The sequence below is a fragment of the Terrapene carolina genome, unplaced genomic scaffold, assembly GCF_002925995.2.
Source record: "Terrapene carolina triunguis isolate 2854851 unplaced genomic scaffold, T_m_triunguis-2.0 Scaffold131, whole genome shotgun sequence".
NCBI classification, from domain to species: domain Eukaryota; kingdom Metazoa; phylum Chordata; order Testudines; family Emydidae; genus Terrapene; species Terrapene triunguis.
Window position 1 is genome coordinate 19062896 of NW_020664482.1, and position 23453 is coordinate 19086348.

The following is a 23453-nucleotide window of genomic DNA, read 5'->3' on the forward strand; positions in this document are numbered from 1 at the left end:
CCTAGCACCAACCCTGGAAGAAGAGGAGGTGACCACCAAGGCTGATTACTGCCCTGGTTTATTTTTCTAAGAGTGATTAAAGTTTGGAAACCTACTGTAACATCAGCATATGAGGGTGGGTACCATACAGTACTTCCATTAGAGAGGGTTATCTTCTATTCTTCCCTGTTTTCACTTTAGCACCTCTCTGCAGAAGTGTATACAGACTTTATTTTTAAGTACTGTGTTTGTTTTGACCATCATACACAGACCTATGTAGTTCCTTTACCAGATACCTTAACAAGCAAGAAGCAACTATATTAATGTATTTTACCACCACAATGGAGGGCAGGGGAAAGATGGTGGGCACTTGCCCTGCACACTTCTAACTGAAGTGATCTTAGCACAGTGAATTGCACCAGTAAACAAATATTAAAAAGATTTGTTTGTAAAAATACTCCTTTTGGGGGCATAACTTAAGGGATCAGGCATCAAAACAAGCCTTAAACCACTACTGTCATATACTGGCAAAATGAAAAAGGGCCCTATAATCATCAGAAGTAATATTCCCACCTCCACTTAGGCCAGAAAGTCAGTCTTCAGCCTCATATGGCAGGATACATTTGAGTTTCAAATCACAGAACTGGAAGGGACCTCAAGAGGTCATCTAGTCCAGTCCCCTGCATTCATGACAGGACTAAGTATTAATTTTTAACAAACTGAGGAAGTGAGATGGTCAGAACATTCCAGAGTTATCAGGAGCCCTTGCACAAGTGCTGCAACTAGTTCCTCAGACTGGTTTACACTGCAAAAAGGTACAGTAGTGTCCTAATACCCCATTGTGTTAGGCACTGCTCAAATTTACAAAGAATCAGCAAAATCCCAGCCTAATTGAAATTAGTGACAAAATTTCCATAGACAATTGGAATGAGGATTTCACCCACTGCCTCTGCCTTTCAGTCTAAAAACAGGTTCAACCTACAGATTTCTGCTTGTATAGGTATGTTGATCAGGTGTGTGAAGAGTGATCCCTGACAGACAGTTATGCTGGCAGAAGCCTCTAATGTAGATGCAGTTATACCATCAAATCCCATCCTCACTGACACCGAAGCACTTTTACTAGTATAGGCTGTTTCACTATACCAATGGAAAGCACAACCAACATAGCTGCAGCCAAACTAGGAGTGCTTTGCTGGTATAGCATCCAGCATTCCAATGTTGGTAAAATGCTTCTGGTATATCCAGAGCCTCAGTCAGACCTTTAAGAGCATTCTCGACTCCAAAAAGCACCACAGATGGCGAGAAGGCAGGTACTACCAGCTTCCCACTGACCTTCTGAGTTCAAGAACCATTTCAGCAGAAGTCTGATGTCAAGCAGAAGCCATGTTTGGCCCTCTTATACAGGCAGTCTATTTTTGAACATTTTGGCCTCCCCTCTATATTAATCACTAGCTACTTACTTTTGCAAACTGTAAGCATACACTTCTTGCTGCTATCTCCACACTACAATTATTCTGGCTAATGGGTACTTTTAAAATTTACTCAGGTAAGTTCACTTTCTAAGTGAGAAGTAGAGGATGCTAGGTTCCTGAAAGGGAGACTTGATAAACCAGTGCCCCTTGCAGCCCTTAAGAAGATTACTATGTGGCAGAAAAAAAAAAAAAAAAAAAAGGGAGTACAATGCTTCTTTGTTAAAAGAATTGTGATTTAAGAATGAAAGATGTGTCCCTGCAATAAGTCTCCATGCAGAGTCCAGCTGAAGTGAATAAAGTCTACCCAAGTAGACGTGTCTGCCCACATGGATCTTTTTGCAATAACCAGACATTTAAGAGCATTTGCCTTCAGTTACTTCATCATCTGCATCTAACCTAAACTCATCTCAGTGGTTCTTAAGGAATATCATATATATAACAGTCAAAATTTTATAACCAAGCAATATTCCTAAAATTGCTCACTATACTTTTATAGCAAGCCATGAAACATGGGACAGGAATAAGACCTAGATGAACAAAAGAATTTTTAAATATATTTATTACACCAGTAATGCCACATCACAGATGGCAATAATCAGTGAACAGATGCCATTACATGTATGGCATAAATGAAAATTCAGACCAGTTCAGGATTACTGCACATTTCAGTCCAGAATAAACAAAGGCTATTTCTCTCTCCATTCTTTTGGGGTAACTTTGCCAACAGGTGATAAATTCCACTCAATTCCAGTTTGTGTTGCCACCTGTAATAGATTAAAAAGTTATATAAGAACAAGTTTGTCAAATTCTAAGGCCAGAAGACCACTGTGATCATCTCTAGGCTGATCTCCTGTATAACATCATAGAACTTCCCCAAAATAATTCTGATAGTATATCTTTTAGAAAAACATCCAATCTTGATTTAAAAAGTGGTCAGTGATGGAGAATCCACCACGACCCTTGGTAAGTTGTTCCAGTGGCCGATTACTCTCCCGTTAAATAATTATGCCTTATTTCCAGTCTGAGTTTGTCTAACTTCAACTCTCAGCTATTGCATCATGCTCTGCTAGACTGAAAAGACTATTATTAGGTACCTACCACATTCACGGTTCATTTTTGTAAATTTTTGTAAATTTCACAGTTATCACATTTTAAAAATCTTGAATTTCATGGTTTCAGATATTTAAATCTTAAATTTCAGTGTTGTAATAAACATGAGTATGTATTTAAAAATGGTAAAATATAAAAACACATAAAGCCCTTAAGACTCAGCATTTCTCAAACTGGGGGTCCTGACCCAAAAGGGGGTCACAGGGCTATTGTAGGAGGGTCACAATATTGCCACTATTATTTCTGCACTGCCTTCAGAGCGGAGTGGCCAAAGAGCAGCATCCGCTGGCTGAGTGCCCAGATCTGAAAGCAACACTGCCACCAGCAGCAACACAGAAGGGTAGCAATACTGTGCCTCCCCCTACAATAGCCTTACTACCGCCTTTTGGGTGAAGGGTGACCAGATGTCCCAATTTTATAGGGACAGTCCTGATTTTTGGGTCTTTTTCTTATATAGGCTCCTATTACCCCGCACCCGCTGTCCCGATTTTTCACACTTGCTGTCTGGTCACCCTATTTGGGTGGGGACCCCCAGTTTGAGAAAAGTGTGTACTTATGTATACTTTTACCCTGTAGCATAGGGTACTTACTATAAAAAATACCCTATTATATGGTAAAAGTACACAAAAGATTTCATGGTCCGTGATGCATTTTTCACAGCCATGAATTTGATAGGACCCTAACCATTATTACCGGTAATAGTTAGTAGCCCTCAAATCCAATAAAGCTATACAGAGTAACAGTTATGCATATTAGAGTCTCCTTTTACAGTGACAGTTTTATAGTATCTTTAACCTATGCAACTGTTCAAGAACAAGAAATTAAAAAAAGAATACAGTTGAGGGGCATCATTCTCTATCAGTATTGTTTTTAGACTCAGATTTGACATCTTATTCAGCCCTTTACACTGATTCCATTGATATTACATTTATACTATTTTACAATAGTAATTTGTATTACAGAAATATTAAGAACTCCTCAACAACACCTGTCTTTTAATAAACTCTACATAAAAGGAGACTTCTGTCACATACTGTATTAGAAAGCTATATTTAAAATATTTTAAAACTGATACTGTGAAATTCAGGGGATAACAGCATCAGTCTAATATTTAGCTCTTATAGTACAGCCACACAATATTTTCACCAACATAAAAGGAAAACTTGAGGTGAATAGCTCACTCATCCAACTGCCCATTTTGGAAATGAATTATTAGACAAAAGGAAGTGTGCTTAGCTTATATTTAATCAAGCTGTTTAACAGTTCTGAAGACTTGCAGTAAATTGACTTTCAAAATAAGTGCCTATTGAAGATCTAGGTTTAAAGTTGGACTAATGAATCACTTCCCTTTGGGGTATTAATGCATACAAAATTACTCTTTCAGGAAACCCCAAAGCCCTAATACTTCAAGTTGCTTCATATAGGCAAATCCTTATAAAGGTGCGTAACAACTTGCAAATTCAGGACTATAGTTATAGCAGACACTAGTGATAGTACCAATCATACAGTACTTACATATCCCCAAATGGAGACACAAAATAGGGCTCCACCAAGTAGTATAATGTTGCCATATTTATCATGGAAGTCAGGCACATGTTTGTGGTGACTCTGTCTTGCTGCAATCCACTGAGTGCCCCGAGCTAAGAGAAATGGTCAAAAATATGTATCAGTCCATTGATACATCTTACATCTATTCAAGTCTCTGGCAGTCCTCCCGTCCAGCCCCTAGAAAAGATGGACTTCAGAACACTAAGAATAAGGATGCTCTTCATTACAACAGAAAGATAGACACAAGACTTCGTAACATTCTGGCAGCATTACAAAGCCACACAATTGCTGGAACAGAGAAAATTATCCATTTTAGACAAATCCATCAAAGAGACTTAACATTTTATTCTATTTGGTTGGCAAGCTACTTTAAAATTTTCATTAACTATAAAATACACCCACAGAAATTAAGAGTTTTTGTTAACTCAATTTAGAATCTCTAGTGCCACTCTAGGTACGATCACTTCCTCAAATGCTAAAATATATGGTTAGTTTATGAACTGATCAATACACACGTTATTTTTAACAAAGAATGTCTGTAATTAATCCAAGTGTTTCCAGAAGAAGCAAAGAAGCCAGAAAACTTAAGATGATCTCACAGGAAAAAAGAAAAAAGACTCCTGCACTGTGTAGACAATGCTAATTGAAATATAAATCCCAATATCTGAACAATTTTGTATGAACTTACTCTTGTGAAATTAAATGTATTAGGTAAGATCAAGGCCAAGACAACCAACTTCAAGAAGGCTGTATCTGAAGTTATTTCCAGAGCATTTTATGTAGGCAAAACACTGAAATTGTGTTTTAGTTTGTGACTGTCTCCCTAACATTAAAACATTTTTCTCTTCCACTTTAAAAACCACTTAGCTTAAATTAAACGTTTCCCCAAACGTTTACATATGTGCTAAAACACAAGACATCACCCGTAAATCGATAGGCTTCCAGGATATATCACGCCCACTCTGCTTTGGAAGGTAACAATCCAAGGTCTCGTTCCTACAACAGCATCCATACGAGACCCCTGGGCCCAAGTCATTCCCCACGCCTAGGCGGAGGCTACCCGGACGGGGAACGGGCTCCCGGAGGCAACTGACTGCAGAGGGGACTCGGTTCCAGTGCGGACCAGTCGCTGCGGAGCGGAACCCGAGAGAGGGGCGCTAAAAGGGTCACGGGCTCTCGGTTCGGAGGGGACTGGGACTCTGGGGGGTACCCGCCCGGCTGTGCCCCGGAGGACTCCTCCACAGCTCACCGCTGAGGCGCACCGCGGTCTTGGCCAGAGACAACATGCTGGCGTCTTAGACGGATAATTTCTGCCTTTCTCCCTCTTCGCCTTATACCCTTGCGAGCAGTGAAAAACAAAATGGTGGCCAGCCAGGAAGTCCACTCGCAGCGCATGCGCCCCGTGGGAAATGTAGTTCACTCTCTTCCTGAGCGCGGCCCCACGGCATTATAGGAAATGTAGTTCCCGCGGTTGCGTGGAGGGGCTCTCACAGGCATACGGGAAGAAGCCCCTGTACCCGGGAACCTGGGGGCCCGGTACTCCCACGGGCTCCCCCACACGTCCTACGCTAGTGATGGCTTTTGCCACGGGAACTAGAGAGTCAGGGGAACAGTCCTAGTGGCGCTGACTCTGCAGTGAACAATAAGGATCTCCCAGCTGCTCATGTCAAAAGCAGTGTCAGGATGGCCGAGTGGTCTAAGGCGCCAGACTCAAGGCTTAAAGTGCCTTCCTCTCTCGAGGGCTGGGTGTTCTGGTCTCCGTATGGAGGCGTGGGTTCGAATCCCACTTCTGACACATTTTTTTTTGTGTGTCGGTGTTTGTGTGTGTAAAACACCGAGTTTAACTGTAATAAGCACCGGAGGAAGCGTTTTACTACACGGCAGGGTAGGGATCACCTCAGCTCACGCAGACAGAAATTTACACCATATAAATATAGATTGTGGCGCCTATTAAATAGGGACTTACATTATAAAAATTACTAAATAAAGACACGGATTTACATTATATATTCAGAGATATCCTTAACTGATTCATGGGAATGATCTAACTTGATCACTGATGTGTCGATCTTAATAATGTAAAATCCCCGTGGCTCTGATTTTCCAAATATATGTGCATATGAGTAAAATTAAACATGTAGTTATATGACTGAAAGATCACAGTTTATATCTATACAAACGGGTGCATATAATAAGTATAAAGAACATAGTTAAATACTTACATCACGTAAACTCTTGCATATGTAATGGCTACCGATTTAAAATCTCTCAGTAAGAATATTTCGAGAAAGATAGAATTTAAATCCATACCTATATCATACACAGAAAGATATAGGTGTGGAAGTCCATTCCATCTTTCTTGATATTGCTAGCTTGCTATAGATATAGATATGATAGTGCCTGTCTTGACAGAAAGAACATACATTCCTGTATGTATAACGTACATCTCTATTTGTGTATAACTATGTATGTTATCGATATTGATCTATTATAGCTATACTGATATATTCCAGACAGTTTTCATGATCCATCAAGATCACAGATCGAGAAGCTGCTTTGTTTTAGGTCAACGAGGCTCCACTTGCGTGCAAGGGTCTTCTTAGGAAGACCCAGTTACAGCACGAGGGCCCAAATCTGCACAAAGTATTACAGCATAAAAGAAATAAAACTTGACCGATCAAGATGATACTTTAAAATAAATACCACAGAATAGGAATATAGGATTGTGTAGCTGCATGAGAGGGGTATGCTTGGGTATTTGAGGATCTACTAATAAGATTATTTTCCTAATTATAATATTCCCGGCATGCTCTATTTCTTCAGCGGCATCCAGCCATCCTGTTGGTTGCTCCCGCTATCCTGTGTCTAACCGAATATAAATGTATAAAGTGTCTTCTGTGTATTAACAGACCCATCCTCCTTCAGAGGGTCGGTGCCTTCCGATCTCATGGACTTTTCATAGACGTTGAAGCACATGGTTAGCAGTTAATAGAGTAACAATTTCAGGGGCAAACAGTTGAAAGTTGGAAATGGAGAACCAGTGACGTAATGGATCGTGCTCAGAAAAATGGAAGCCAAGGAAAGCAATCTGGAAAACGGACTTTTAACTGAAGAGAAGTCCATGTTAGTCCTCAGTAATGCTGAAAATGCAATCCTGGGGTGCTTCACGAGGATAGCAAATTAAGATTCACATTTGCAATGTGATAGGACAGGAAAAGACTATCAGTGCAATGCGAGCTGCAGGTGAGACTCCCAGAGAAATAATTGCTTAGATAGCACCTAGAATAATGTGCAAGCAAGACTGGACACCTCGGTACCATGAGGCACCCCCTCTGCGCTGCTGATGCTGCCCTGTGCCCTGTCTGTAATGCTGTCCTTACTCCAACTATTGAACTGCCATGGTGCTGCTGCCCCAACTCATCCCACTCCAAAACCCGGCCCAGCCTAGCTCCCCTCTGTACCCTGCGGTCCCTATTACACCGTATCCGACTGCTAGTTCCGCTCCCTTGCCCTCCGAACCCACTCCTCCCCATTCATCAAACAGCCAATGGAACTACAACAGCTTGCCTCGTTATGATTGGCTGACGGATGAGGACGTTAGACCAATAGAAAACGAGCCTGAGCCAAGGATGTGAATGGGAAGTAGCCTGTCAGTCTTGCTCGTGAGCAAGTGCTTGAGTAGCGGCTGGGCCAATAGGCGGCGGGTGCCGGTGGAAGGAGCGGACATGGCGGCGTTGCGAGTGCTGATGTTGGGAGTCTTGGTGGTGCTCATGGCCTGCGAGGGACCCTGGGCTGCAGGGCAGAAGAGGAAGGAGGTGAGGGCCCTCCGCCGCCAGCTGGGCTGAGGGAGAAACCAGCCCGGGATCCCCGGAGCTGTAGGGGCCATAGTCTGCCCGGCTACCTTCCGCCCGGCCATGTCCTTGGGCTGCCCAGCCTTGGGGAGCCGGGCCCCCGCCTGTGGAGCGCCCTCCGCCCGGGGGGGGGAGGTAGTGAGGGGAGCCGGGCCCTGCCTGAGGAGGGGTCATCTGTGGTCATCGGTAGGGAAGAATTGTGGCCCTTGCTTAGTTGCTGTCACTAAGATGTGTCCAAGCTTACATGCAGATAAGTATTTTTATACGTGAAAACGATTGCACTACTTGTGTATGGGTTTGTCTGGATTAGCTAAAGAGAATGGAGCCTATTGACAGTATCGGGAATAGAGAAATCATTGCAACTGAGCAGTTATTTTTTGATCAAGGTAATGTTCTTCAGTTACAAGAAGTGATCCAAAACTAATCTATAATTTAATCAATAGGCTTGCTTAGCATTACTGGACAACATTAGGATCTGTTTTCTTGGTACATTAATGCTTGATCATTGGCTTTTGACTTGATTTTTTGGAAGTACTGAACGCTCAGAACTCCCATTGAACATTATTGTAATAAAGATCTGTGGACTCTCTCAACCTGACCACATAATGTGTGTCTTGCTTTCTTTTGGATTTCAGTCATCTTGTTGAAATGTCATCATGAGACTGTTAACGGTTCAGAGTATCAAAAGACAAGACTCTCTTTAATGTTCAGTCCAGTTTTTAAAATAAACATTTTTTACTTTATTTTTTAGATGGTTTTATCTGAAAAAGTTAGCCAGCTGATGGAGTGGGCCAGCAAAAGAGCCGTTATCCGAATGAACGGAGACAAGTTTCGTCGCCTTGTAAAGGCACCACCAAGAAATTACTCAGTGGTTGTGATGTTCACTGCTCTTCAGCCTCACAGACAATGTGCCGTGTGCAAGTATGGACTTAATTAAATTCTAAAGAACTTAAATTTAATGACAAAGAGTCCTGTGGCACCTTATAAACTAACAGACGTATTGGAGCATAAGCTTTCATGGGTAAATACCCACCTCGTCAGACTACGTCTGTTATCTATAAGGTGCCACAGGACTCTTTGTCGCTTTTTACAGATCCAGACTAACATGGCTACCCCTCTGATACTTAAATTTAATGATTACTGTAAAAAGTGCCATATGTTCTGAGTGAGTAAAAGTTTTACCCTCCTACTTTGCAGTACTTTTTTCTTGAATTTGAGCAGTTTCATTCAGAGTGGGAGAGATTAAGATACAATAAACTGTAGTAGTATTTTTCTAATGCAATCTCTTGTATATGCAGATCCACAGATCATCTAAAGTCACATTAACTGTATTGATCTCTGTGCTGCAATAATTGCAGCTGTGCACTATGAAAAAGGGAAGCTTTTGGACAAATGAAAGGGTTAACGTTAATCTTTTTGGGTGAATGGCTAAACACTTTTTTTTAGAGTTTGCTGTTGAGCCTTGTAGTTTGAGATTTTGCTCATATCTAGAGTATTTATTTACATTTATACTGTATCAGTTCCTGGGTTCTGCTTCTGTCACTTTGCATTGCTCCAGAGATATAAAGGGACTCTGAAGAAGGCTTTAATGGCTAGTCTGGGGAATCTCTGGGTCACCTCCATGTACAGCATGCTGGGGGAAGAGGGCACACCTTGAATTCTGCTGCATTTTGATGATCCTCAGCTGTCACAACAGCACCTTGGAGCACAGGCAGCTGTGCACAATGAAGAACAGCCTTAAGCATCAGCTTTGCATGTACCCTGCCTCCCGATTGTGGGCCCAGTGCAGCTTGACCAGTCCAGAAGATCTGCCCCCCATCTTAAAAACAAAAAACTCCATGTGCCCAGTGCTGAAAACCGTATGAATGAGCAGTGAAGCATGACATGTCTTGTTAGTTTTAAAATGTTAACTTAAAAAGAGTTTTGGTGGGGATGGGAGATGTGTTACTTCCAGTGAGATGTTAGAGCTGGAAGTATGTTCATAGGTCCCTCTGTTTTTGACATACTCTTATGAATATCGCATCTGGTTTTATATGTTTTTTCAGGCAAGCTGATGAAGAATACCAGATTCTGGCAAACTCCTGGCGATACTCCAGTGCATTTACCAATAAGGTTTTTTTTGCCATGGTGGATTTTGATGAAGGCTCAGATGTATTTCAGATGGTAATCTATTTTTCATTTTTTAAAGTGATTTTTAGTTGGGGGGAGTGATAAAGAAATCTACAATTCAGAAGATATGGTACAGTAGTACTATAATGAGGGATGCTGGCCAATCTGTAACGAAACAGCTGTAAAATAAAAATTGCAGAGATTTTTTTACCGCAACAACCCTCTAGTCTATGAGAAATATGCAAGATTTGTTTGCTAATGTGACAGTAGCACTAATAGGCCAAACTACTACTAATATGCAGGGAACAGTGCTGAATTGGCATGAGTGATAGATTGGATGACCTGATTAGGTCTTTTATGTCTAACTCCTGTAATGCCATTCAATGTAATAATGGAATTACAATGACTTATAAAATACTGGAACTAATTTAAATGTTTGTCAGTTTGCAAGACTTCTAACTCTAAAAGCAGTGGGGGACGGAAGAACCTTTAATTTCTTATAAAGGTATTTTTAAGAAACTCGGTGTCCCATTTAAAGGAGGAGTGTCAGAAAACTGATTTTCATGTCTATCTGATTTTCAGAAATGTGACAAGTTACTAGGAATGCACAGTAAATTACTCTTTAAAATGTCCACTTACTTCATTTTTTCCTAAAAATAAAAGTCCATGTTAGTTATAGGCAAACAATCTGTGGTCTGTCTCTTAAGACACACAATCTGTTTTTGAAAGAAGTGCAAAATCATCAGAAGAAACTAGAAACGCCACCCTCCTTGCATTCTTTCAAGTTATTTGGAACCTGTGCAGCTCAATCATACAAGTTATTATTCAGGATAGTACTTGATCCAGAATGTACATTATGTTTGTGTTAATTTGTTTTCAGAGAATTATCAAATCTTGATCTTGGAGATTTACAGTTGGATCTTTACAAACCTGTGATTTCAGTTTCATGTTGAAGCAACTCAAAAGGAAAATCAGATTTTGTAGCTGATTTGCCAAGCTTTGAGTGCCATGATTGTTTCAGTCTAAAAGCGTAATTCAGTCCAGAGCCACTGAAATGTTTACACACCCTTTCTAAGGTTTGGGCTCATGATGAAATCTTGGTGAAGCCTTGCTGTTGGAAACTTTATGCAGGTCTTTTATGACAGAAATAGCTGCTTCACTATAGGAATATGCTAGAACACAATAAAAGAAGGCTCATCAATATTCATTAAGATATATGTGATTATCTTTTGATGCCAATACATGTTTCCTCTAGATACTACTATATAGATTTCTTTATAGATATACTTGTATACAAAGACTCAAAAAACCTTCCTTTATGAGCAAGGGCAAGAATAGTACTTGACCATATAGACAACTCTCAGGAGCTTTCTCAATTATCAGCAGATTTCAGGTACATGTATTAACTGTCCAGCCTTCTTTGAGTTCTTTGCCAACCACAGACATGAGTACTGAAGACATGAGAATATTGATTATAGCAGAAATTAAACAGTGCTGTGTTAAACCTAATGGGAGAATAACCAATCTCAAACTGCTTTCTGAGATGTGTATTACTGCTAGCATTGGGTATCAAATAACTGTGGGTGTCTCAAGACATTCTGGATACTGAAGAGAGAAGAAAGTATGGAGCATCCAAGAAGAATGTGCCTGACTAATGTACTGTATACATAATTTTGTGTCATGGATTTTTGCATATCCTAGACCATTTTTTGAGAAAAAAGCATTCAAGCTACTATACCATTTTTTGTTGGAATACCCATTAGATCTATTTTATGAATAGCCCTTTTGTTTAATTATGTGCATAAGCACCAGGACAAAATATGAATGATAATCTTGCAATAAAATAAGAAAAGTTTAAATGGCTAAATTACTTAATTCTTGATGCTTCACTTCTACTTTTATTTATTAATCTTTTTAATGCAGCTAAACATGAATTCAGCTCCAACCTTCATTAACTTCCCAGCTAAAGGGAAACCTAAAAGGGGTGACACATATGAGCTGCAGGTGCGAGGTTTTGCGGCCGAGCAGCTTGCTCGCTGGATAGCTGATAGGACTGATGTCAATGTGAGTACAGATAGACTTTCATTTCCTTCCTGTGATGTAAATCTAGCTGTGGAGAGTCTGTTTGCCAGCTATACAATATGGTTAAGGAAAAATATTCTAATTGACTACTCAGTGACACTATTCAAAGTAGGTCCTAAGCCCCGTTGTGTCTAGCTGAGCTTTATAGATTAAGTATATTTTAAAAACAGGTAACTTTTTTTTTACATGCCACATTATAATATATTACATTTATTTAATGCTCTCCATCTAGAATATTTCCAAATCACTTTACAAATTTATGTGGATTCACCCACCAGTAGAAGCATCCACCTCTATGAAAATAAAGCTGTTTTATTATTATCACAGGCAGAATATTAAATATGGCCTAACAGATTTTGCTCCATAGTATGTATTATTGAAACAAAAGAGAAAAAGTATTAATTTCTGAACTACAGTTAAAATTATTAAAGAAATATTAAGTTGGCGTATTTTGTATGTTGGTATGGTTTTATTTCTCCATATTCATCATCTTTTTTTTAAAAAAAGAATTTTTTTAACATAACCTTTTGTGCTTCCATAGATTCGAGTGATAAGACCCCCAAATTATGCTGGTCCCTTGATGTTGGGTCTGCTGCTGGCAGTCATTGGTGGCCTTGTGTACTTACGAAGAAGCAACCTGGATTTTCTCTATAACAAAACTGGCTGGGCTTTTGCTGCTTTGGTAAGCAAAATTACCTTTTTTTAACCTGTTTCAACTTGATCCAGATTGAATTTAAAGGGAAGGAAATATTGCATTTGCTTTGTTACCTCTCCTGCGTGGAAAACTATTTAGTGGTGAAACAAATAACCTTTTTCCTTCAACTGGTCTTATTATAAACCAGATTCTCCCACTGACCTCAGTGTAAGCTGAACATGAGCAATTTAGGAGAGCATTTGTAACCAAACAGATGAGGCCAGACCACATGCCACATCCCTCCACACTCATTATTAGTGTGAATTTTATTTAAAATGAGTTTTTTACCCAGTTTATACTGATCTGATTATCCCTAGTCTATTTCAGTAAAACTCATTTTTCAGGATATTAAAATACAGGCTTTAGACTCAAATATTTGCTATTTGGCCTCTGGAATTACAGCTCAAAGTCCTAAGTATTGGTACGGGTGCTGGATTTATAAAAGGGGCTGAATAATTTTATGACCAACAGTGTTGGAAGTTATTCAAGATACAGTCAGTCAAACGTTATATATCAGGACATATGTTGATAGCATTCAGAAGATCGGAAAGAATCTCTTTCCTTCTATATGGCTTTGGTGTGGTTTTATTAGCTATTAGTTGATACCAGATTTGATGGGACAGTGGTCTGATCTAGTTTGGCAAATCCAATGTTCCTTGAAATGTGAGCTTATTGTTCTTCTAAGAAGAGAGGACATCTTGGCTAGAACGTAGTCACTGTAAAGAGTCTTTTGATCATAATGGCAAAATCCAGAAGTACTGGGACCAAGAGTTCAGTGTAATGCAGATTATATTACTACAGTATTAATATTTTACATAAAGGGTTATTTGTGCCACAGACTTTCAGGTTTAAGTACAGATGATTTTTGAAAGACATGACTTCTGGAAGGAAAAGTCCATACTTTTGGTTAAAGTGAAGATGAGGTTCATGTATCTTTCCTTCTCGGTTGTCTGGTAGTACTACTTGATTGCAAGCTTTTCAGTTCAAACCATGAGAAAACATTATCAATAAATAATAGATGCTGTGCTATGCATAGTACAAGGCAACATCAACATCTGTACATTCCGGGGTGAAGTGAATTGAATAGAGACACATATGAGGTCCATACTAATTTGTCTTATGTTGTTCCTTTCTTCCTTTCTAGTGTTTTGTGCTAGCAATGACATCAGGCCAAATGTGGAACCATATCAGAGGGCCACCATATGCTCATAAGAATCCCCATACAGGACAAGTGGTAAGTCCTTTATCTTTGTAGGATTACAGTGAAAAGATCCATGTTAAAAAACACAAAATCCAGGATGCAAGTTTTGTTTCTGATTTCTCGCTTCCTGAGTCAGCAAGAGTAGGAATACTATAGAAGGAGCTCTAGATCAGTCAGTGGGCAAATTTGAGGAGTTGTATTAACTGGCTTAGAAGGAATACCTATCTATCCTTTGCCAGAAGTCTAGGAATCATGAAAGAAGGGCCTTGAGAGTAAGATGTGTGAACAGAAAGCTCCGCAGGGCTCCAGCATGGATTTAGAGGGACCCACATCTGGTCCTATCACTCTTTTGACTAAGAAGGAGGAGGAAACATTATCTTTTCTTAGCCAAAAGAATGATAGGACCAGATGTGGGTCCCTCTAAATCCGTGGATTGTAATTAATATTTTGGATGTTATCACAAAGCAATGAAGTCAGAATTTGCCAATCAAGTTTACTACACAGTTGTTAGTACTTACAGAACATAGAGTAAATGTGACAGTATATACTAATTGGTTTGAATTTCATTACAACCAGACTGCTATTTGCTGTAGTGCCTTATAAGTTAGCATCCATGCCACAAGAATGGTGGTATTAACCCTGTGACCCAAGAACAAAGGCTGCTTAATGTCTGGTTTAAGTGTTTTGTCTTTTGTAGCTGTTTCTCTTGTGTGCAATAAAATACATAAAAATAAAACTAGAAATGTAGTCACTAATCAGACTAAGAATGATCATCTTGACCAGCCAGATCACATGCCATGCTCAACTCGTTATGATAATTCACTCTAATTCATGACTAGATTGCATGTAATAGCTAATACTAAAAAGGGAATGGTCTAGACAGAACCCTGTATTAGGAGCAGGGAAAGCCAATTCATAAGAGGGCACTACATTGTCTACAGTTCCATTTTTATTTTATTTTTTAAATGCTGAGGGACTTCTTAGTTTCAGGTATGCTGCATTTTAAGAGGAGGCTTCCGTTTGTCACTGTAGACATATCAAAAGCTAAGTGAAGATACAAAAAAGAATTACCGTATATACTCGTTCATAAGCCGAATTTTTTTAGTAAAAAAGGGAAGCACCAGAGAAGGGGGTCGGCTTATGAACGGGTATAGAGAGGGAGAGGTGGGACACAGCCCCTTCCCCCAACAGAGGGAGCAAGGAGAGGCAGCACAGCCAGCGGAGCCAGAAGGGAAGAGGCGGGGCCAGAGTCTCTCCGCTTCTGGCCACGCTGCTGTCCCCCCAGCCTCCGAAGCAGCTGCAGCTCCGGGGCTGGCAGGCTGCAGCCGTGCTGCTCGGCCCCACCCCCAGAGCAGGCTGTGGCTACGCCGCCCAGCCCAGCCCGCCGGAGCATGCTGTGGCCGTACCGCCCAGCCCAGCCCACTGGAACATGCTGCGGCCGCGCCACCCGTTCTGGCCTGCCGGAGCAGGCTGCAGCTGCACTGCCCAGCCTGCCGGAGCAGCTCCAGCCAGGCCAGAGACATCCTCCCCGGCCCTCCCCAGATAAGAAGGGAAGGGATGGGATGAGGAGAGTGTGGGGGTCCTGGGCTAGGGCTAGGGTCATGTGGGGGGTGGTCACAGGGGTTACTCCCCTGACCCCCAGCTTCCCCCCCCTCACCACCAAAAAAATTCCCCACCAGTTGCTGTCCCGGCCCGTCAGGGTAAGCAGCTGGCGCGCTGGGACACTTTGTTTACTTAGGTTTACCTCCGTGCCTGCAGATGCTCGAGGTAAACAAACCATCTCGGCCGGCAGCGGCTTATCCTGATGGCCCAGGAGCCAAAGTTTGCTGACCCCTGAATTATAGGGTTGGCTTATGAACGGGTCATAAAAAATTTCCATTTTTACTTATCCATCTTGGGAGGGTCGGCTTATAACAAACCGACTTATTATCGAGTATATATGTATTTAGGGTAGATAAGTCCCAATTATCGTGTTACATGTTTGGTGAGTCAGAAATGATACCTGTTTTATTTTCTACTTCCAAACTTGAAATTACATTTTATAGATATTGTGCTAACTGCTTTCTTCCAGAATATATTCTTGTTATTTTAGAGGAAGCGCAACAGTTGCACTCTGCTTAGACTGTGGGGGTACATTATTTTAACCGAATTGGTTTTTTTAATCTACTTTTTATCTCAATCCCTTCTTTTTTTGTCTCGACTCCATACATTTTAATTCCATCTCTCATATGCCCTCCGCTGCTCTACTCTGTCACTTCCATACACACATCTTAAAAAATGAAACTAAGACATCTCCGGGCAGTGGGAGAAGTGACAGCAGTTGGACTTTTAAGCAGCTTTCTTCTGCTGCTTTCAGGTTCTCTGTGTTAAACAGTTATATTGCCTCCCAGAACCTGGCCTTCCTTTTTTTTTTTTTTTAACATGTACAACTGCTCTTCTCTCCTCACCTCCCCCACATACCCAGTAGCTAGTATGTAAAACCATTATTTCTATTTATATGTATTCAGACATGCTTTTGTTCTCTTTGGTGATGTTTTACTGAATTTTATAAGAATTTAATCCTATGACTCATTAAAAAGTTATATTAGCCTGTCTTGTCCTCTTCAGTTCTGCCTTGCATATCAGATAGGCAAGATGCACCTCAAGTGCTTCTCAGTTGTACTGGGCGTATGACATCTCTTGAGATGCCTGTGCCCCAGATATTGACACTGAAATGAATGCTGCTTCACAGATCTTTCAACTAACCTGTGAGTAAAACGTGAAAATATTTCTGCAGCATATCTTGATCTTTACCTAGACAGACACATACGCTTTCAAACCATGTTCCTTTTTAATTCTCTGAGTGTTATAAAGTATTGCTGAGCTGCTGTCAAAAATGTTTTTGTGCTGGGATCTAACATAACCCCACATACGCAAAGCTTTCCAACAGTAACTGACTAGCAGTAAAATTTTATTCTCCATATAGTCTAAACTGTTTTGTTAACCTATTCAGTTTGCAACCTTTTAAAAACAAACCGTGCTTAATATTTTATTGTCTAAGCCACATTGAGCGAAAATACTTTTCATTTTTAATATTTTTCTTATCAGCATTTCCTGTATTTTGCTATTGCTTTCTGTTTATCTTGTTCTCAAGGGCACATGTGGCAGATATTTTTTTCAACATAATTAAAAAAATATTTTTGTTTAGACTTTAGCTTTATTCTTCATTCTGTTCTTAACTTTTCCCATTGGTAACTTTCTTTTGGTTTCTTTATTTCCCTTTTTTATCCTGGAAAGACCTTAAGTGCTTGATTCTGGGGCCCAACATGTAGGGCCCATAAGGTGCTGGAGGAGAATTCTCATCACATAGGGGTGTGGTGTATGTGAGTTTATGCTACTCCTCTTCACAGTACTCAGCAAACAGGGAGAGGAAGAGAACTCATCGTGGGGGTGGAGGGTGGCGGGGGGCAAGGGCAGGAGAAGGCATGCTTGTAGTATTCCACACTGCACTAAAGGGAATCTGGGCAGCAGGGCAGGCCAGGTAACACTTCTGTAAGTTAAGAGCCCTGGGGCTATGCTCTACCATACACTTGAAGGATGGTTTTGGCCTTGCAGCAACCCAATACACCTCTACCCCGATATAACGCGACCCGACATAACACGAATTTGGATATAACATGGTAAAGCAGTGCTCTGGGGGCGGGGGGGGAGCTGCGCACTCCGGCGGATCAAAGCAAGTTCGATATAACGCAGTTTCACCTATAACGCGGTAAGATTTTTTTGGCTCCCGAGGACAGCGTTATATCGGGGTAGAGGTGTATCTGGATGGTGCAAAGGTTGCATAAAACCACTTTTGTCCCCACTGCTCCTGGGATACCTTTTCTGTGCTCTGTTCCAGAGAGAGAGAACACAGAATCTAGCCCCGGGTTTTATATCCATTACTAATTACTGTAAACTCTGCTCCGAAGTTTCTTTCTTAATTGAATTTTGTCTTTTACAGAACTATATCCATGGAAGCAGCCAAGCCCAATTTGTGGCTGAAACACACATTGTTCTACTGTTTAGTATCCTTTATAATGAAATATACACATCTGATGGCAATTTAATTTTCTGCCAAACCTATACCTTCTCCCTTCACTACAGGAGTAGTGCCTTTATAATATGCCAACAGCCAACATTTCCTTATGCCCACAATCTGTCAGTTCAACGGGATTAGGTTACTATCGTTCTCTTCTCTTTCTCCTGGGACTCAGTATGTCCTTAAATGAAGCTGTGGACCACTGCATTCTTTGAGACAGTCTGTGTTGGTGTCTGGCAATAGGTAGGTGGAAGCAGAACTCATCATTCTTTCTCTCTCTGGTGGTGGATTCTTTCCTCTGTACTAAGACTTCCTCTCCAATGGAATCCCATAGATGCTTAGTTCATGGGCCACTGCACACTTCTAAGTTCTCCTATTATTCTCTTAACCTTAGCTATTATGCTAATGTTTCACACCTTTTGTTTTCTGTCTTGACAGAGTAAACTTACAGCTTTGTCACCACGGCCTTCAACCTATGTTTTTAAAGTTTTTCTTCCAATTCAATATCTTCCAATTCAACTCCTCTCTCCTATTTTTCCTCAGCTCAGATGTGCAATTTTTTTCCTTCCACTGTCGGTAACCTTAGTTGTCCTTGTTTCTGAACTTTCCTCCACAAGGATCTTTTGTGTTTCTGTAAATCCACCAATTCCTACCTCCACATCACTTCTGTATGCCACTACCTTATCTCCTTACTGAAATCTTCGTCCAGGTGTTTTGTCTCCTCACCTTTTCTATAGCAACAACCTTCTCTACAGCCTCAAAGTCCCCGCTCTTCAGATACCCCTGTCTGCATTTTCAAAGTACAAAGAGCAGAAAATGTACTATAATAACATCAAGCTAGTGCACTGGCTCCACATCTACTGGATCATTTCAAGATCTAGTACAACATTCACTTCCCTTTCCCGTAGTAAGGTCACTGGTGCGTGAGCCTTTCTGTTTTAGCTGTTGCCATTTGGAGCAGACTTTCTAGGGTGTCTCCACCTCAAGCTCTCTTCTCATCTGAAAATGCAGTCTACCTTTTTTCTACCCCCCCCCCAATTCCTTTCCGTTTTTTTGTTTAATTCTGCTAAGCATTTTGGTGGTACACATTATATAAATAATGCGATTTTAAGTTTTGTATCAACTTTCTCATTGTTTCACATTCTTAGTTTTTAAAACCAAAACAAAAAACTACAGTTGACCTTGTAATTCTCAGCTGGTATCCGGTTTCATCAGGCTCCAAAATGGGTCTTGTGTGAATTATTTTTCTTCCCCGCCCCCCCACCCCCGCGTCTCTCTTTATTTCAGTAAATGACAGGCTTAGTCTTTTGTCTCTTTACAATATTACAGTGTAGCCACAATATAACTTGTCAATTCAGGTGAATGAAGAAATTAATGTTAAGTTTCATACAAAGCACCAGGAAGGTTTGTTTTCTTTCACTGCACTTTTGATTTATTCTGATTGTTTTAAGTTGGTGATAGATTTTGTGACTCTGTGTTTTGAAAGGGTTTCCAAATTTCAGTGCATTTGTTGAACAGCGTGGGAGATGCTTTTTTAGGCAAAAGTGTTGCCATAAAGACCAGTTTTGGGGCAGAGGGAATTTCTTTCCTTTTTTAGCTATTATTACTCTCTTCTGTTGGTTCTGAATCTAGTCAAATTTCACCTATCGAGGTGTCTGGCAGATTGCAATGACAAGATGTTAAAACAAATTGGGGGCTTTAAAGTGCTCTCATTTTGTGTGTCTGTGTGTCTCCACTACCCCCATGTACCTACCAAATTTTCCAATAATTACAGCTCTTCAAAAAAGGCACAATTTGGTAGAATCGTTTAATAAGTCATTTTTTTTCATGTAGCTTCACTAACTGAAGAGTCATTTCAACTGGAATTGAAGGGTCTACATTGCTCCCATTGAAGTCAATGATAAAAACCCTTTCTTTTTCAGTGGGAGCAGGATTAGGCCTGAAATGTACATATTACAATGCAATTAAATTATGTAGGGCTTGCATTCTGTTTTGTTGTGTATAGAGTTTCACTATGTCAGATCTCCTTATGGTCAAATACAGCATAACCAGCTTATAAATTCTGACTTAATTTTAGCAATATCTTTACTGGTGAATAATAGTTCAAACTGAAAACAGAAAAGTCCAGACTTTGCTGTTTGTGCCTGGTATCTGTCAAATTAAACAACAACTGAGAAATATATTAACTATCATCTTGTTAGACCAACAGAAGTTAAAATAACATGGACAAGCTTTTGAGAATCACTTCTCATCAGGAATGGGAAGGTGAACAAGGTAGAGCAATATGAATTAGAGGCAAGGTCTTAATTCATACCTCCCTCTTTTTGAGGAAAAGTGCTATTTTTTGCAAGCTCGCTTAGTCTAATTATGATTTGTAGCTAGTGCATTTAAACAGATCCCTGACATGTTCCTGGTTTTTGCTCTTCTGTGTTTCCTGGAATAATATTACCATTACTGCATGTTAGTTGTAATTTTTCTACAGTGTCTATGTTGGCTGGGGAGTCTTTAATCTTTCGAATAAGTTTTGTATGTGCCATGTATGTGATTATGATTGAATGGATTTATTAAATTTAAAAATAAATACATGGTGTCTGTCAGTTTAGCCTTAAACAGCTTTTGCAGATGGTGGTGTTACTTTAGGAATGGTACTCCTGCATGAAGCTGCTACTTCTGATATGGATGTGGGGAAAAGAAAAAGTAAGTACTACTTTTAATCCAAGCAGTGCGTTTTGTTGCTTAATTGAATCTTCATCAAGGGAAGATGCATTCAGGAAACGTTTCCAGGGTGATGGTTTACTGCAATGCTGGCACTCTTATTAGCTCGTTTTTTGTTGTTGTTTTTTTTCCCCAAGGTGTTTAGGTTCTCTGCATTTAATTCTTCCTTCAGTGTTGAAATCTAGCAAAACAATAAAATTCAAAGTTATTTCACATTCCATCTTTTATTCATACAATTGTTGGAGTGGACTTGGAGCACAGAGGAGAGAAGCAAGATAGTGTTGAACTATTGTCTCGTTTCTCTGAGAGAGACTACTAAAAAATAAAAGCTCAACTACTAAACTCATAATGGAGGGATGAGCACTAAGGTCGCTCCAGGTTATCAAATATATATTTGATCTTATAAGATGGCCTTTAACTGAAAATCCAGATAAGTCATCATCCAAGAAATGGACATAAAGCTCCAGACTTCAGTCCTTTTAAAGCCCTTTCCTCAGGGTTTATTTGTTTGTTTGTTATGCACAAAATTATCATGAAACAGAGAGCAAATCAGCTGGAAAACTCTGGGCAATATTTCCTCAGAGGCTTTCCTTGCTTTAACCAACCAGGAAGGGAGAAGATACAGCTTTCTTCTCTGACTCACCTTCCCCTTCCGTTTATACTTCATCCTGAATAGCAATGTAACAGGCAGCGACCTGCTAATCCTTTACACACTGCTGTGCCTTTACCTTGTCACATTCCACAGATCTATTTTAGTACCTGATGATGCATGTACACCTCAAGTAACATTATATACATTTGGTTTGTGTAACTCAGCCGACTAATGTTCTTTCAGTCTATTGTCAGTTCACAGATTATTGACCCAATAGATTGTGGCAGTTATGGTTTATCACAGAGGTTCTCAAACACTCATTTGTGGGCTGCTTCTTAAAGGGACACTGTCAATTTCAGTTTTTTTAAAATGCTTGTACATGGTCTGTGTTGTCTGTTTTATAGAAATGTTTTGCACATTTCCTTCTCTACGGTTCATGACGGTTGGTTCAGCAGAAAAGTATACATTGACCCAACCACAACCTTCTATATTCTAATGTGCAAGAACTCTTATTTGGCCGTGCACTAGCTCCTCTCATTTATCTGCAACAGTTAATTCTGCTCAAACTCCCCCTGCACACTTGGCCCTGTGGATGGGAGCAGGGAGATATTGACACCAGCCTTTGTCTCCTTTGCCCTGCTACTTCCCAACCTAGGGATGGAATTACCTTCCCCTATTCTGCTCCTCCACAACGTGTGAGAGAGAGAGATGCTTTCCTCTACGCAGTTGTACTATTGTGCATAGTATATCCTGAAAGAGGTGAACTTTGTTTCTACAGAAGCATTTGGAGGCGCTTAGTGAGGTGCAAGAGAGGAAAAAAAGGCACTCTGGGTTATATGGACTTTTATAAGTGCTATGTAGTATTTGCTAATTAAAAGAGATGGAGGGGCTTGCTTTTCTATACTGGATCTGTATTATCAATATAGGGTGCGTCACACTGTCTGGAGTGGCTCGCTACCATGAGTGTCAACCTCAGGGCAGATTGTCAAGAAGCAGGGCAAAGACCCCAAACCGGTTGTATGTTCTATAATTAGATTTCACAAACCCAGTAACAAGTGTGAACTCCTAAAGCACTATAAGTCTTACCAGGGAGTCACAGTCACATTGGGCATTCCAGTCTATCTTGCCACCAGGCGAGCTGGACTTAGTGATAGGTGGTTGCTATACACCAAAGATCAAAAAATATTCAGGTTACTGCTAGAGCCAAAGGACCTTTCACCTACCCAAGTCAATTTGTACCTTTATATCTCACACCAAAGACCATGCTTGTAGCCAATCCTATAGTAAACGATCTAAGGATTTATTCACTAAGCAGAGAAATGAGAGCGTTATTACAAGGTTAAAGCAGGCAAACACACATAAACAAATGAGTTGCAGTGTATGCTTTCAAAAGGTGACAGAGTTGTTGTAATCTGTCAGCTCTGAATGTCTTTTAGGACTAACCCAAGTTGACCCTGCAGATCTCTGCTTCTATTTCGTAGCTCTGGCCCTGGGAGAGTCCAAACCGCAAAAGAGATGAAAAATTTTCTTGTCAGCTATTTGTATTTGCTTCTTCCCAAATTCAAGCTGATGGGACGAGCCCTTTTGCATATAGCCCCTTCAAGGATGGAAGGAGCAATTAATAAAGGCTATGTCCACATTGCACTTTTGTCACTCAGGTGTGGGAAAAAACACCCCCCCCCCCCCCGAACGACAAATTTTAGCAACAAAAAGCGCTGCTGTGGACAGAGTTTCGTTGTCGGGAGCCGCACTCCTGTCGACAGAGCTGCCGCCCCTCATTGGGGGTGGTTTTATTTTGTCGCTGGGAGATAAAGAGCGGCCACAGCGCACCTTACAACAGCACGGCTGCAGCAGCACAGCCACGCCGTTGTACGGTGTGCTGTATAGACATAGCCAAAGTCTTTGTATTGTGATGTCCCAAAATGGCCCATTTAGTTTTGACAGGCCTTCTTAAAGGACAGGAGACGATCCCTCCTGACTGGGCTCAGAGTTTCAGAGCAAACTCTTTTTTTTTTTTTTTTTTTTTTTTTTTTTTTTTTTTTT

General features: G+C 40.5%; 2 protein-coding genes and 1 non-coding gene across 3 annotated transcripts in view; 2 read left to right on the top strand and 1 right to left on the bottom strand.

Annotated features, from left to right (window-relative positions):
* Positions 1–1992: 1992 nt before the first annotated feature.
* LOC112104463 (cytochrome c oxidase subunit 7B, mitochondrial) lies at positions 1993–5487 on the bottom strand. Its single transcript, XM_024196777.2, has 3 exons — positions 5359–5487; positions 4077–4201; positions 1993–2215 (listed from the first exon to the last, which is right to left on the bottom strand). Exons 1-3 carry the CDS (start codon positions 5393–5395, stop codon positions 2138–2140), a joined length of 240 nt encoding a protein of 79 aa, XP_024052545.1. The 5' UTR covers positions 5396–5487; the 3' UTR covers positions 1993–2137.
* A 299-nt stretch (positions 5488–5786) lies between these two features.
* On the top strand, positions 5787–5904 carry TRNAL-CAA. The gene is made up of 2 exons: positions 5787–5824; positions 5859–5904. It is a non-coding gene; the product is annotated as a tRNA-Leu (tRNA).
* A 1909-nt stretch (positions 5905–7813) lies between these two features.
* Positions 7814–23453, top strand: part of MAGT1 (magnesium transporter 1) — a 20028-nt gene continuing 4388 nt past the window's right edge. The window contains exons 1-8 of the mRNA XM_026652990.2: positions 7814–7924; positions 8712–8881; positions 10006–10123; positions 11993–12133; positions 12693–12833; positions 13990–14079; positions 18026–18089; positions 20726–20800. Coding sequence (XP_026508775.1) covers positions 7835–7924; positions 8712–8881; positions 10006–10123; positions 11993–12133; positions 12693–12833; positions 13990–14079; positions 18026–18089; positions 20726–20800 — 889 coding nt within the window. The 5' untranslated portion in view covers positions 7814–7834. The remainder of the gene's footprint in view (positions 7925–8711; positions 8882–10005; positions 10124–11992; positions 12134–12692; positions 12834–13989; positions 14080–18025; positions 18090–20725; positions 20801–23453) is intronic.

Coding starts and splice junctions, on each gene's coding strand:
- LOC112104463 (XM_024196777.2), bottom strand. CDS start 5,395: ATGTTGTCTCTGGCCAAGACCGCGGTGCGCCTCAGCG. Junction 4,202..5,358: donor GACCGCGGTGCGCCTCAGCG/GTGAGCTGTGGA, acceptor CATTTCTCTTAG/CTCGGGGCACTCAGTGGATT. Junction 2,216..4,076: donor GTGTCTCCATTTGGGGATAT/GTAAGTACTGTA, acceptor AATCTATTACAG/GTGGCAACACAAACTGGAAT.